General features: G+C 47.6%; 1 protein-coding gene across 10 annotated transcripts in view; it reads right to left on the bottom strand.

Annotated features, from left to right (window-relative positions):
- Positions 1–16,197, bottom strand: part of LOC146863585 (uncharacterized) — a 218,748-nt gene that overhangs the window by 142,449 nt on the left and 60,102 nt on the right. For 6 of the 10 annotated variants that reach the window (XM_085627473.1, XM_085627498.1, XM_085627482.1 and 3 more), the window contains one exon: positions 13,813–14,037. The exons of the other annotated variants lie outside the window; for them this stretch is intronic. In XM_085627473.1, the coding sequence (XP_085483599.1) occupies positions 13,813–14,037 (225 nt within the window). The remainder of the gene's footprint in view (positions 1–13,812; positions 14,038–16,197) is intronic. 10 annotated transcript variants of the gene reach the window in all.

Below are 16,197 nucleotides of genomic sequence, written 5' to 3'. Positions count from 1 at the left end.
ACCCCCAGTCCAGCCATGGGCATGAGGGCACGATTCCCCCCTGCTAGAGGGGCGATATGGGAAAAGCGGCAGAATTTAGACACCAATTTAAAAGTGCACACGTAGTACAAAATGGCTACTACCCGCCACCCACACGACTCTGGCTGGCTGTTGCTGGGGAAAATCCCAGCCTCGCCAGCTGGACAATAGGGCTCCTGTGGCAGGGAGGTTCTAGCACCTCCCCAGACAGGATATGTGGATTGGAACTGGGAGGGTGCACCTTAGGATGTCTTTCAGAGTTGCACGTAGGCTGCTACAGCGCCTACATTCTGCATACACCGCTTGGAACCGGTTCAGGGGCATCCTGCCCCTCGCCCAGGCGGGAAACACACAAAGGGGAGAGGGTGTAGCCACCCTTTCCAGCCACACCTCTCATTGGTGGACACTACTCTGGACACTCCCCTAATCTTGGGTATAAAGGTGAATAACGTGGCCCCGGAGCCTCAGATTAATCTTGGACTTCACAGACTTGACCTTCGACAAGCTGCTGCCCAGCTGACTGAAGAAATCTCCCTTGGGGTAAAGGAGTTACCCCCCTGCTTGGCAGGCACCTGAAACACTGCAAGTGACCCGGTCGGGACTTCGCTGCTCCTACGGACTTCGTCGACTCCCAGCAACCTTGAGGTGGGTTTCCTGAGCATCCCAGAGGCCAGTGAGTGTGCACAGCAAGGCTGAGCCCCGTGAACCGCGTGGGTGCCGAGATCTCCAATACCCCAGGACACCGGCCACCTCTTGCATGGAACACGACCCTGACCAGTGGGGAAGTTGTGCTTTGGCCCGTTATCGAGCCAACCATTTTGCAGCAATTGTGCCAAAGATTAGCGCCCTAGCCCCCTCCGGTGGCCCGTGGGCTCCCTTTTACGCACGCCAAATTGCCGCCTCCCGCGGTCCCTTGTCTCTCGACTGGTGGGACCTAGCGGAGGTCAATCTCGACTTTCAAGAGTTCCCCTGGTTGCTCCAGGCCTGCTCTACAGTCTCTCCAAAGGAGACCTCTCACAGACCTCGTGGGTCTGCACCAGTAGCTGATTTGTTCATCTTGTGTGGGTTGCGGTTGCCAAGGCTTAGTGGATCCAATCCGGACACTAACACCGCAGCGACCCTCATCCGTCGTGGGACAGTCGCCCTCCAGAAGCTGGCCTTCCTTGAAGCCTCCCGGAGCCCGTGGCTGCAGATCCAAGCTACACCTCTTTCCACTTGAAGCACCCGACATTGAAGGGCTCTTTACTTTGAGCTCCCTGGTCACTGTGCCGTGACCCAGACTCTGTCCCCTCTGCTTTCAGGTTCTTCTCTACAAACTCTACAACTTCACTCTTCACGGCATCATCAACGCTTTTGGCTAGCAGCAGTTTGTACATTTTCCCTTTGAAAATAGCCCGCGACCCGACATCGAAAACGACCTATGCACCCGGCTTCCCTGGGGCAGGTAACAGCGGTACCTCGGTACTCTCGTGGTAGTGGGCTCCTCAAAAGCTTAACTAAGTTTTTAATTTTGAACTCCTGCTAGAAGTGTCTTTAATCTGTTTAAATCAAACAGCGACATTCTTCATAGGATATAATAGAGATCCCGATAGCAGCTATTTCCAATGCACGCGCCTCCCGTGGGTCCCCTTCCTCATAACTTGGGGTGGATTCTTAAGGGGCCAGCGATCCTAAATGCCCTAGGCATTGTCTGTAGAATTGTCGTGGTTCTTATACCACTTTTTTAATATATGGTTTGGTCCCCCCCGGGGCCCTGTGATTCCAGTGCAATTTATTGTATCTATCAATGCTTGTTTGAATTGTAACTTCGCCTCTAGCCTCATAAAGAGACTTGTGGGATTCTGTCTAGAATAAATACATTAATTTTATATATATACCTCTGTGGACTACTCTTTTATTTGGTCATTCAAGAGGTTATCTATGGTAAAACAATAAAACTTAGCCTGAAGGCTGCTCTCCACAGCCACCACTAGGATCGCTTTCTTTAAAGGTTGGCTTTTAAACCTATCACCTTAAGAGTCGAATTGGACTGGTGCAAGGTGGCCACTATAACTAGTGACCAGCATATGCCAGGCCAAATTCTCACAACAGTAACATAAGGCTTTGGCTCCATTATATTGGCGATTTATTTAAAATTTAAGCAACCGAGTTTGTGGCAGTGATCAATAATAATGATATCAACGTGCACTTCGCTGCAACCATCAATGACACTTCTCAGGTGTATATACTAAATGACAGGTTTGAGACAAGGATTTATCGCAGCTCAATCTTCATGCCAGCAGGTCCCATCCCAGGCATTTGGTGATCGGCATCCCTTATGGGGAAATGCTAACACTGAGAAGAGTGGGCAGCAACAGCGAGGTCCTGAAATCTGCCTAAGTAGCTAGCAAAGCTACTCCCATAAAATATTGACATATGAGAGGGCAGAGTTACTCAGGGTCTCGCACGAGTTATCCGGATCAACTTGAAAATAAAAAGAAACAAGAGGTCAAAAAATTCAGGATAATCATGGGGTTCAGTAAACAGGAAAGGAGTCAGAGGTCAAAGATTTAACGCAATTGACCCTTAGTATTGAGTGACCCAGTGATAGGACCCTTGTTACCGCGGAAAGTATCGATCACGCATAGTAGGGGACCCTCCATGAGAGATAATTTAGTGAAAACAAGTCCTGAAGTAATTGAAGGGACTAGCTGGCTGTTGTCACACAAAGGCTTTTACAAATGCAAAACTTGCAAGACCCCGTTCAGTACAAGAGAACACAAAATCTCAAAACTCTTAACCTGCGAAACAAACCACGTGGTATATGTGCTGCAGTGCCCATGTGGCCTACAATATATAGGGAGTACCAAACTTCAAGCACATCGCGAGCAATAGCAAATCAAGACAATACATACCCGGTAGCACGTCATTTCAAAGAGCACTACCATTCAAATAGCCAAGGTCTCAGCTATTACCTTATTGATGCAGTACCCCCCAGTAGAAGAGGGGGTAACACAGATCAAATTAAGAAGATTAGAGACACAATATATCTTAGAGATGGACTCCAAACACCCAGGGGGACTCAATACATCAGATTTGTATACATGCCTTTAATATTTAACATTTAATATCTAAGATTCAATACTCGCTTCTTCAATCTTAAGTAAGGGCAACTAAGGGGAGTAAATTCCAGTTCTTTTATTCTGAGAGGATTTATAAGGAAGTGGGTTTCTGTTGCAGTAACCCCCCCCACTTTTTGCCTGATAACTGATGTACGTTTCCTTGGTGTGCCCTGGGCTCCTGCCAATCAGGTGCCTAGGGCCTGTGTTCCTTCCCTAAAAACTGCCTAACAGCCAAAACCCAGTTGGCTTCTCTGGCCACATGTCAGTCCCTGGTAAATGGTACACGAGGTACCCAGGGCCTTGTGACCAGAGAAGGCCCCTAAAGGCTGCAGCACTTATTGTGCCACTCTTAGAGGCCCTGTACCCTGACACACACACTTGCCTTGCAGGCTGAGTGTCTGGGTGCAGAACAAAACAGAGAGTCGACATGGCACATATCCCAGTGTGCATGCCCACTACAAAAACTTCCCTGGCATACCTCCGTCACCCCTCTAGCTGGGTGCCCTATGCCAGTGGTGTGGGTACAGGTGCATGAGCCCTGTGCCCCATACAGTACCCAGGTCCATTCCTAGGCACTGTAAATGCAGTGCTGCCATTAAGAGTATATGGTGCTGGGAGGTCGTCAACACAAACTCCACAACACCATGATGGCTACACTGAAGACTGAGAAGTTTGGTATCAAACTTCTCAGCACATTAAACCCGCACTGATGCCAGTGTGGGATTTAATGTACAATGCACGACAGAGGGCATCTTAGAGATGCCCGCTGAGCCTAACCTACAATCCACGTCTTGTCTGAGGGGCTGCCTAGGCTGCCATACAGCAGACATGTTGCTGGACCCCTGGATAGAGAGCCATCCGCTCTCCTCGGCCTTCAACAATGCACATCCTGGGCGAGGTGCTAGGTCTCCTTCCCCAGGATGGGCAGGGGGAAGCTTCAAAGGCATGCCGCATTTGTGAGCTTCTCCAGGCCACTTGCTGCACTCAGCAACTGGCCTCTACCGGTTCTGACCCCCACTCTATCGGGAAGACTGGCCGGAAACACCAAGGAAGGAAAGGGGGTGTGCCAGCCTCTACCAACCCCACCCCAATCAGGACTAGGCTACTGCCCCCCTCCCACAGGAAAGTGGCAGGATAGGGGGTGTACCCACCCCAGGGAAGGGACCCATTGGTCCCTGCCCTTTACCTACGTTTAACGCCCCTAAATTTAGTATTTAGATCCAGATTCCGAAAGAAGAACAAGGCCCAAGAATACCTGCTGTGCAGCTGCTAACAAGAGGAAGAAACCAACTGCTTTGGCCCCAGCCCTACCGGCCTGTCGACCCTCGAACCTGCTCCTGCTAAACTCTGACATCTCCAGTGGCCAGAAACCTCAAAAACCCCGGAGGACCTGACTGCCTTGTGACTCTGACTACCTGGGACTCCTACGAGCAGTGGCTCTGCTCAAAGCAAGTAACTGACCCCTGGCATCAGCCAGGAACCGCGAACCCTGCACACTCTGCACCTGCCAAGCCTGGCCTGTGCCGGAGTGGACAAAGACCACGAGGAGATCCCCCCGGCGACTGTGACCCCGAATCCAGCACCCAAGGACCCACCTTGACGCTCCTGACGCCTGCAGCCTCAGAACCAGGGCCCCCCCCCCCCCCCGCCAACCGCGACCAGCAGAGGGTAAGATTTCCCGACATCAAAAGGCACCTCTGCACCCGGCGCCCTGCGGCTCCCTGTGCCCAATTCCTGGGTGCCTACCTAAACTTGCCTCTCGAAGCGATGGTCGCACCTGAAGAATCTTCGTCCCCGAGCTTGCAGCCTTTGTTCGTTCTTGAGCTTCTCCATTGCAATCCATTGAGCGCCCGAAGGATCAAAAGCACCCTGCACCCAGCCGCCCGAATGCCCCTGGCAGTGCCACCTCTACTCTGATCTACTTCCCCATTTGCCCTGAGCAAGTGACCAGGAGCCCAGCTCCCACAGCCGCGTGGCCTGCTAGCCAGCAGCCACCAACCAAAGGCCTCCTGCCTCCCATAGGATAACATTGGGCCTAACTCACTCTGCACCCGGCTGCCCCTGAGCCGCTTAGGGTGTAACAACTGTACTTACCTGACCCTGTGAGACCCCTGAGTGTATGCCCAGAACCTTAACTCCGCCAGTCGAGTACTTACCCAAAAGCTGATAACTCACTTTTCTTCAATAGGGTAACATTGACTGGTTTCACTGGGAAATTCTTCAAAGTGTCGAGTTTTGAAACTTTAAAATATTCATCTAAAATCAGCCAAATTACGAAAACGAATTTACTCACCTGTTATCTGGAGAGATCCCAGTGCTGGATCATGGTGCCCAGCACTGACCATGAAAAGTAATTACAACCGTACTTACCTAAACTTGATTTTCCTTCCATAGGATAACATTGCCTGGTTTTCACCAGAATTTCTTCTGTCGATTTTGCAACCTTACAAATATTCATTAAAAATCGCCTGTATAACAAAATCACATTCTTTCAACTGTTTACAGGAGATGCCCCAGTGCTGGTTCCAGGATCCAACACGGAGTTAGAAAAGTAACCATAACCCCACTTACCTGCTAAGTGAATTTCCTCCCATAGGATAACATTGGTGATTCTATGTGAAAAGTTTTTAAGTGTCAACTTTTAAAATACAATAATATGCCTTAAAAATCACTACTGTAACCAAAACCTTTTTACTCAAGTGTTTACAGGAACTGTGCCAGGACTGAATCTAGGATCCAGTGCTGTGGTAAGAAAAGTAATCCAAAAAGTAATTATTGTATTTAACTAGAAATTCCCACTGAGCTCAAAGTATAATTGTGTTTGGAATTGTGTTGCCTATTGCAACAACTGTAACATTACATTAAAAAGTCTATTGCCTATTGAAAAGTATTTATCTAAAGCATCTCATTTCGAGAAAGTATATTTTGATACCTATCGCTGGTTCTAAAATAAAACAACCATATATTTTTTATATAAACCATTGGCCTAGAGTTCAGTTCTTGAGTGTGTGAGACCATTTGCTGACTGAGTGTGTACAACAAATGCTTTACACTGTCCTCTGATACTGCCTTACTGCTCGACCAAGCTACCACTTTACAGAGTAAGGTTATATCTAACTGTAGCCTCTGCCAAACCTCTGGGGACTCTGGACTCTGTACACACTGTACCTATTTGGGAACAGTATATACAGAGCCACTTTCTTACAGGATTGTAATGCCTACAGATACAAGATAATAAAATAATGACCAAGAGAAATAGCAATAAGTGAGAGAAGGAAGAGTGAGAAATAAAACTGATCCCGTCACTCACGAGAAACACATTAAATGGAAGACGGTATAGTGTAATGTAGCAACACACTGTAGAGATGGGTCAATAGGTATTCAAACCCAATACCTGATAATGCAAATGGAATTAATAGCTGCAAAATCAGGAATGTAAATAGATTAAATAAATTAATAAAAAGCAATCTACAAAATAGTGACTATAAAAGGAACAGTATCAGTCATTATTATTGGAATATTAGCAACAATGAAGTAAAATATAAATTGGTTTTAGTCAACACAGAGGCACTAAGGCAGGAGTGGTCAGAAGTGGTACAGGCCCTTGCTTGGCATACGCGACGACGTTTCGACCCGACTAGTGTGCAGAAGGTAACCTAGGACCTCCGCTTGCGGGTCTTCTTCAGGACAGAGGGGAGTGTGAGGCAACCTATGTTCATGTTCTGCCGCCCGTCCAAAGCGCATAGATACCCATTCGGGGGTCGATTCAGGTGCTATACAAACAAATACATAAACCTTATCCTGGTGCCAAGGAGGGGCGCCCCAGGTCACTATTCCCATGCGGTGAATAGTCCGCAAGAATGCGGCGTGTCGCGCTCAGGGCATCCAAATATATGTAATGTCCAACAGGGTATCCAATACCCAAGAATTACACAGAATAACAAATTAATCCATATTCCTGCGAGATTGCCAGTGCTATGTCTAACACCTGCTGCTCCATCGGGATCCAGAAGGAGGAGCAGGTGTTAGCGGTGGAAATCTCACAGGAATATGGATTAATTTGAAACGTCAACGCATATTCCCAAGCAAGTGCCTGGACCACTTTTTACCATCACTGCCCTATTATCAGATGTTGCATTCATGCACCTACAGAATAATGAAAAATGTACTGTAAAAAATAATGTTGTGGACAGGTCATACAGTACTGGTTCTCTATAACCAGCATCAACCACAAACAGGAAATATCTTTATACTCTAATGCTTGCGATTTTCACCCTTCCTTTCCAAGCATGAGCACATCTTTCCACCACTCCTTTCCCCTTGAGCAATTGGTTTATGTCTCAAACTTGTGTGGTAATGTCTATACCGGTTTATTTGCATTAAATTTTGAAAAATATAAAAAATGATTACATGTAACAGAAAATTGTGGGTGTAGGCTATATATTTTATATATATATACTTTTCCTCTTTCTTTCAGGGTGCGAATTTTTCAAATTTGTGATTTTTTAGTATTCATTACCAGCGGTTGACCAACCAGGCAACCCCGATACGATGAATTTCCCTCACTTTGCGTTTTTTCCTAAATCAGTCTAGGACCAATTGCTTTTCATATTATACTGTACCCAGGTCCTTTGGCTATGATTGGGTTACCCCATTAATTTGTAATGGTTATCTCTTTTATAACAGCAACACTTCTTTTAATAGCTAGTGTAATGTTTTTTCATGTACGCTTAACTAGAACTGTTTCTAATAAAAATATTTCAAACACTAGGTCAGGTTCCTGGTGTCTAAATACACGTGTCTTTGACAGGTAAAGTAACGTATAGTTTCTTATCTGTCAGTGTAGTTTTGCAGCTTGAACACTTTCTGGATTCACTATGCTGTGCATTATTCTGCCATCTAGTGGTTGGGTTGTAGTCTTTTTTTCCCCTTTGAGGCCCAAGTGGGCGTCGACATACCACCATTTGGTGTCCTTCATGACGTCGACGCGCTTCCTCCGGAAGCTCCCACCTTTGGTCGCCATCTTCAGATTCTTTTTTCTTGTCCTGTGTTATTTCTCTTCTTCCCTTTATCTTTTAAGGTGATTCTCCAGTTCTAATCCCTTTCCTCCTTTCTCATCTTTCTGGCGGAGGAGGGTGGATCACTAGTGGATCCAGAAAGTCTTCAAGCTGCAAAATTACACCGACAGCGTGAATCTTTCTGAATTCACTATGCTGTGCATAGACTTTGTTGCGGTTTGTCCTTATTACGGTGTGTTTGCCAGAAACACAATTGTTGCTCCTTTCTTCCTTGTTGAGTGAGCATGATCTGCTCCTTGTAACAGTTGTCCTGCCTGTTTGTGGCAGAGTTGTATGGTTTGTGCAATCCACCGTGCAATGGTATTTTTGGTCACTGGTAGTCCTAAAAAACTGCTGGCAAAGGAAACAAAGAGCTGCTTTGTCTTTCTGCACTCCTTTGTTCTTTCTATATAGTGCATTACAGCCCTCCGGGCGTCCAGTGTGTGAAGCGCTCTTTCCGTGCTTGAGGCTGGTTTTTGGAAAAAACTAGGTATTTTAATTGTTTTATTGATGTGGAACCGTGACACCACCTTTGGCATGAAGTGTGGGTCTGTTCTCATTACAATCCTATCATTGTGTATTTGCAGGTAGGGCTCTTGAAGTGTTTGCACTTGCAATTCACTTACTCTTCGTAGTGATGTGATAGCTACCAAGAATGCGGTCTTTAGTGCGAGGATGTGCAGTGTAGCCTTGTGAATAGGCTCAAATGGTGCCTTCATCGATTGAGTTAGCACTATGTTGAGGTTCCATGCTGGTGTTGGCATTCTGTTTGGAGGTGCGATTCTCTTTGCTCCTTCTAGAAATCTCTTTACTACTTGGGAGGTGAAGAAACTTCCCCCGTTTCTCCTCTTATGTAAGCCACTATCGCCGCTAAGTGCACCCTTAGGGATGTGTAGCTTAGTTTACTTTGTAGTAAATGCGTATTTTAGTACTGTGGATTCCTTTGTGATTTTCTTTGTAGTTTCTCTCTAATACACCATTTGGAGAATCTTTTCCATTTTGCTACGTAGCACTTTCTTGTGGTAGGTCTCCTTGCCTCCCTGAGTACTGCTATTGTGCTTGCTGGCAATTTGAGGTGTGCAAATTCTAGGTCTTCAGGAGCCCTGCTGCTAGGCTGGGCCTCTCTGTTCTAGGTCTTCAGGAGCCCTGCTGCTAGGCTGGGCCTCTCTGTTCTAGGTCTTCAGGAGCCCTGCTGCTAGGCTGAGGCTCTCTGGCTCTGGGTGTAGCAACCTTCGGTTCTGTATTGTTAACAGGTCCCTTCTTCTTGGGAATCTGTGTGCTGGTGCTTGCGCCATTTTCACCATTTGTGAGAACCAGGACTGTCTGGCCCACTTTGGTGCTATTAGTATTAGCGACATGTTGCTAATCCTGCATTTGTGGAGTACCCTGTATATCAGTGGTATCTGGGAAAAAGCGTATGCAAATATCTTTGACCAAATTATCCATAGCGCATTCCCTTGGGACCGATGGTCTGGTTGCGAAGTGTTGCCATCTTGCATTTTGGTGTGTTGCAAATAGGTCTATTTACGGTGTACCCCATTTCCGGAATTGTTTTTCTATTTCCTGTTGGTTGATCTCCCATTCGTGGGATGCTGACGTCTGCCTGCTGAGTCGGTCGGCTTCCACATTCTCCTTCCCTGGGAGATGTATTGCTAGTAGGTCTATTCTCAGTGGGATGGCCCATGTCCATATTTCCTGTGCTAGCCCTGATAGTGCAACTGATTGTGTTCCTCCTTGTTTGTTGATGTAGAACATGGTGGTTGTGTTGTCCGTTTGGATCAACACCCTGTTTCCGTACAGCTCCTTCAGAAGGGCTTTTAAGGCTAGGAACACAGTTTTTAGTTCCAGGTAGTTGATGTGCTTCACCGCATCCTGCTGCAACCATAGTCCCCTCACCTTGAGTTTGTTCATGTGTGCGCCCCATCCCAGCTGGCAGGTGTCTGTCGTTATGGTCACTCTTGGAGTTGGCTGTCTGAATGGTTTCCCCTGTGATATGTTTTCCTTGTTCCACCACGCTATTCTCTGATGCACTGCGTGTGTGACAACCACTAGATCTTCCCAACTCCCAGTTGCATGTGACCATTGCTGCTTTATCCATTCCTGGAATGGTCTCATGTGGAGTCGAATATTTGGGACCAGGTGTATGCATGACGCCATCATTCCCATCAGTTTGCTCACCGTCCTCACTGTCAGAACTTGCCCCTTGCGGTACAGATGTGTTTCCTTCAGTATTGCCGAAATCCTCTTTGTGCTGGGGAACACATTGCCTTGTAAGGTGTTGATCTCTGCCCCTAGTTGGATCAGTGTTTGTATCACCTGCTGGATGTGCTGTTTGCACTGGCTGTAGGAGCTTGCTTTCACGAGCCAGTGGTCGAGGTAGGGTATACATGTATTTCATGCCTCCTTAGGTGCGCTGCTACTGCTGCTAGGCATTTTGTAAACACCCTTGGTGCTGATTTGAGCCCGAATGCGAGCACTGTGAACTGGTAGTGAGTCTTGTTGATTACAAATCTTAGTAGGCGTTTGTTTTCTTTGTTGACGGGGATGTGTAAGCACGCGTCCTTTAAGTCTATAGTTGCCATGTAATCCCCTTCCTGTACCTGGGGTATTACTTCTTGTAGAGAGGTCATTTTGAATATTTGTGTCTTTATGAACTTGTTTAAGAACCTTGGGTCCAGGATAGGCCTCAGTGTTTCGTCCACTTTTGTACGAGGAAGTAGTTTGAATAAACCCCCTTGTTTCTTTCCTTGTATGGTACTATCTCTATTGCCTCTTTGTTGAGCAGTTCCTGTTCCTCTAGTAGTGAGTGCGCCTTGTTGTTTGGAGGCTGTTTAAGTAGTTCTATACAGTAGCTGTATTGTTTGATGTTTAGTATCCATTTGTCCGTCGTGACCTGGGGGGGGAAGGGGGGAGGGGAATCCCTTATTCTGCCTCCTGCTGGTGTTATACGCTCAGGGAACGGTCTGTCCTTAGACCCTTCTTCTCTTTTGATGCCCCCTAGAAGTGTTTTCTGGGTGGGCGTTTGCCCTCCTCTCCGTGCCTGTCCTTGTCCGTTTGAACGACCTCGAAAGGACTGGCCTCGTGGCTGGTACTGCCAGTTCTGCTGCTGCTGTCCCTTGTAGTTTCCTGATAGCCTTGTTAGAGGTTTGGTGCGAGGTGCTCGGTTGGTTGCCTCCCCTACCATTAGGCCTTTTTGTGGGTGCGCCCCTTCTCATCCCTCTGAACTACAGTGCTCCCATTGACCTTGCAGTTTTGTTGTCTTTTTTGAGTTGTTAACTTTTTGTCAACTGGTGTTCCAAAAAGTTGTTCTCCGTTGAAGGGCGTGTTCAGGATGTTGTTCTGTACCTCAGGCTTGAAGCCTGAAATCCTAAGCCATGCGTGCCTTCTCTCCGTCAGCGCAATCATCATCTGCCTGCTGGACGTCTCCGCTGCGTCCAAGGCCGACTTTAAACATGTGTTCGCCATGTTCTTCCCTTCCTCTACCAGGTGGGTTGCCCTTTGCTGGTACTGATCCGGTGGATGCTTCAGGAGTTGCCCTACTTGCTCCCAGTGCTGGTATGCATGTCTGTTGATTAGGGCGTTTGATTTGGCGATCCTCCTACTCTCCTTGTCAGGAGGTGGTCCGGCATTTGTGGGCACATTGGCCCTTTTCCTAGCTGTTGCAGCAATTATTGAATCAGCTGGCACCGATCCCTGAATGTATGCAGGGTCCTTTGAGGAGTGGTTGTACTTCTCTGTTCTCGGGGTCACTGATTTACATACAGCTGGCTCCCTGAAAGCCTCTCTGCCCTGGTCTAGCACACTAGGGAGCATGGGCAGGAATGGACTCCTTGCTTGTGTAGGTAACAGAGTCTCCAGGAGAAAACAAGCCTTGGGCTTCTCCTCCTCCAATTTCACTCCATAGGTCTGTGCAGCATTCTTGACCACCTATATGTTCTGGTGGTGAAGACCTCGAAGGGTATGTGTCTACTCCTTCTTCTGGTATTTCGGCATCTAGGTCATGCCACTCTAAGTCTTGCGCCTCTGAGGACGTCGAGTCCTGGTAGGTTAGTTGTTCCTCCTCACCTTTTCCCTCGAAGTAATACAGGGCCTCTTCCTCCTGTTCTTTGACCAGTTCAGGCGTTTTCAGCGGTTCAGGGTCTTCGGAGCCCCTTTCGACCTTGGCCGCGGGCTTCGGCAGGATGGTGTTCTGGATCATCTTGTCGAAGTCCTTTTTCTGCTGTAGGATGCTCGCCATTTCGGCCATGAGCCTCCTCTTCTTCCTCTCCATCTCGGCAGCTTGTTCGGCGTCTAGAGTTTCAGCGCTTCGCTTCGAGGTCGTGGAAGCAGTGGTTGACCCTTCTTTTCTCAGCGTCGAGGAGTCCTTTTCGGGGGCTTCCTTCGACGACCTTCATTTTTCATGGGTCTTCGGCGTCTGGGAGTCCTTTTCGAAGGATCCGCTGGGCTGTTTGTCCCTGTGTGCAGTTTCTTTTGTCAAGTGCTTCGACGGCAATGCTCCCTTCGAGGACTTAGTCTCACTCTCTAGAGTGTCTGTCGGGTGATTGGGGGGGGGAGGGGGGGGGGGGGGTCATCGACTCTTATCTCCTTCGACATTTTCTTTTGGACTTAGACGACAGTGCAGTCCTCTGGCCCTTCGGCGATGTTGTCCTCCTCCCCACAGGAGAGGCCCAAGTCTCGGAGCGATGGAGGTGGCCCATGAATGGTGCAATTCGCCCTTCTCTGCCTCTCCCTTACTCTGAGGGTCTTGGGTGTGAACGCCGAGCACGCGCTGCAGTCCTCGCTGTTGTGGTCGTGCGGCAGGCAGAGGTTGCAAACTGGATGCTGGTCCTCCTGGGCTTGTTTGTGGTGGCAATTTGAAGGGGGTTTTGTCCATTCCTGCGCTCAGGGAGCTCCACTGTGTGTGCATTCTCGGGTTAACCTCGAGATCCCGTGAGAAATTCTTCTAGTTCATAGTCCCGGTTACCTGACTTGTAGTCGGGTGTGATGAAAATCCTTTGATTTCGTCGATTTTCCCAATTTCCGTTGATTCCTTTACTAAAAACTCTGGAACTCTTTGGTAACGATCCAGACCCAACGGCGGAAAAAAGAATCTGAAGATGGCGACCAAAGGTGGGAGCTTCCGGAGGAAGCACGTCGACGTCATGAAGGACACCAAATGGTGGTATGTCGACAGCCACTTGGGCCACGGAAAAAAAAAGAGAAAAAAGACTACAATTTCGGACCCAACCACTAGATGGCGGAATAATGGGAAGCATAGTGAATCCAGAAAGATTCACACTGCAAAACATTCCTAAAACAAATTCCCTGCAGGTAAATTTATTGAAGTTTCGAGGGACACAACAGGTCTGTTTTCCCTGCTTTGCATGTAAGTGGGCATGCACCTCATACTCCTATGGACAGCTTCACATCCACACTGTCATGTACAGGTCTTCGCTGCTTTACAGCAATGTTTGTACTTTATAAACACAGACACATACATCATCTTCTGGTAGCTTTGGACCAGTCACGATGGAAGCCTCTACGATGAAATGTCACATCTACCAAAGCTAAGAAGTGTGTGTCTAGCATTCACTATCACAACAAACTGTGGGCACGATTCAATCAGTAAGACAGGTCAGTGAGGAGAAGAAACACACCCGATTTATGATCAGCTTTTTTCCGTTGAGGTGCACCACTGCCTGGCTTCTTGTGAGGTTTAGAGGAAGCCTTCTCCTGCTTCCTCGGTCTCTGATGAGGTGAGGACACAGCCTTCCCCCGTGTTCTTTTCTTCTGGGGAGAGGAGGCCGCAGTCTTCACTGAATCTCCTGCTTTCCTAATAAATGACGCAGTCGTGCCTCGTCCTGGTGGAGATATTGATGGGTCTGTTAAAAAAAGATTTTGGGAGTTAGGCACAATTCCCAGGGCTCTGGTCCCTGTAAAGCAAGGGACACTCCACCCCTTCACAGAACAAGTATCAGTCAGTCTTTAAGCACAGGGACATGCACAGCATCAAGCAAAGGTGTATGTGTCAAGGGATTTTTGTGAGCAATATCGAGCAGCTGCACACAACCCCTGACACTGCAGTGTGCATTTTAGGATCTACTCACACTCCACAAACACTAGTGCCAGGGCACACACAGCAGTGTCTGTGTGTGGGGGTTTAAGGCCCTCAAGCACGGGTTTCTGTGCCCGTGTAGCTACTCACTGCTCTTTGACAATGCGTTTTGTACGTGTGTGTATCATCTCACAGCCCTCAGATGCAGTTGTTTGTGTGTGTGTGTGTGCGTGCACCACTTCACAGCTCTCAGGCACTAGCGTTTGAGGAAGGCCTATAAAACTATTAGGCAGTGCTATGTATTTATGGGGGAGGTGGTGTGTTGTGGGCGTGTCCCCTCAGACACACCTGTGGGTGTAGCTCCTCACAGCCCTCGAACACATGTATATGTGGAGACCCTCACAACTACAACAGCCACCCCCAAAATGATGTAGGATTGGCACAGTGTTGGTAGGTTTATGAAAACAAATTGCTTGCCAGTTTGAGAAGTTCTTGGAAAAAAAAGAAAAATTTGCAAACTGAAAAAGATGGTCTCAAACAAAGGAAGTCAAACAATTTGAAAAGCAAAGCAGGAGCCACTTTCGTTCACGAGATACGTTACTATAATGATACTTTTCAAACCACTGCAAGCTCGTTTAGTTAATGAAGACGTGTAAGCTTGACTGAAGTCAGGTTATGAAGCACAACATGGAGTGTAGATCGCTTTAGTGACAGTTGTAGATGTTTACCGGAGAAACAGTCTAGGGGTGTGTCTGTTCTTGGTTCGTCTGGGACCATCAGCATTCTTCCACACACTTGCTCACAGAATCCTTCCTGAAGACCAGGATACTCAGGACAACATGGGGGGAGAGTGAAAAGAACCACCATGGGGCACTGAAGACTCTGCTATCCCCACAGCACAGTTTAAACTCTAGATGGAGATACTTTTGAAGATTCCATCGGCTGCAGAGGATTGACTTCATCTCTCTGCAAACTACATGCAGCCTTACTTGGAACTGTGATCGATACAAGCCAGGATACATTGTAACCTGGAACAATAGCCGTGTATCTAGAGCAAACAGGTGCTTAAAGTAGGACAGTTTAGAATTCTCAGTACAGGCTCTAGACAAGCGGATAACAGGAAGTGAAATCTGCTCTGTATGCAAGGTCATGCCGTAGAGCAGCCTTCATACATATGTATATGACTGGGCGACAGGCTGGCCCTGGAGGGTCAGACTAACATAATTAGCACTCGATGCTCAATAGATTATAAAAGGACCCTTGCAGCCAGGGATTTCTAAACAGTAGACCATTTTTCACTGATGAAAAACTGCTACGAGTTTATTCTGTGTACTGCGCAGTTCGACAGTGACAGCACCTCACGGCATTCCAACACATGAACTCCGCTTTGAAGCAATAATGAAACATTTCCTTGCTAACGTGAAGAAAAGTTTAAATTCTATTAAGGACTCGGAGGCGAGGATTATCTTTTCATCATTTGTTGCTCAGCAGCCATGTTAGAACTCACCATTATCAACATAACAAACTTCATTTCCCAGAAAAAACTTGGGGGAAAAAATGACATCACTATAGCCAACAGTCCATGACCAATCAGGTCTCAGCCTGGGGTACAATCCTCCTAGTCCTCTGCCGATAGCCCTCTTTTCTTCCTGCCTGCGATTAGGCTGCCCATGGTGGTTAATCACTCCTGTTTCGAAGAGTGAGACTATGAGAAAGTGCCCCCTTTCTTGCATGGTTGCTCCCCCACACTTTTTGCTGAATTGCTGATGTACTTTGACTGAGTGTGCCCTGGGGTCCTGCTAAACAGGTACCCAGGGCCTATGTTCTTTCCCTAAAACTGCATTGAAAACAAAAGCCAACTGGCATCTCTGGCCACAAGTCAGTCCCTGGTAAATGGTGCCAGAAGTACCCAGGGCACTGTGACCAGGGAAGGCCTCGAAGGGCTGCAGCACTTATTGTGTCACCCTTAGAGGCCCTGTATGTGAGA

This window comes from Triturus cristatus, chromosome 2_1 (genome assembly GCF_964204655.1).
Source record: "Triturus cristatus chromosome 2_1, aTriCri1.1, whole genome shotgun sequence".
Classification (NCBI taxonomy): domain Eukaryota; kingdom Metazoa; phylum Chordata; class Amphibia; order Caudata; family Salamandridae; genus Triturus; species Triturus cristatus.
The sequence above is the reverse complement of the archived record's forward strand: the minus strand, read 5'-3'. Positions and strand labels throughout refer to the sequence as shown.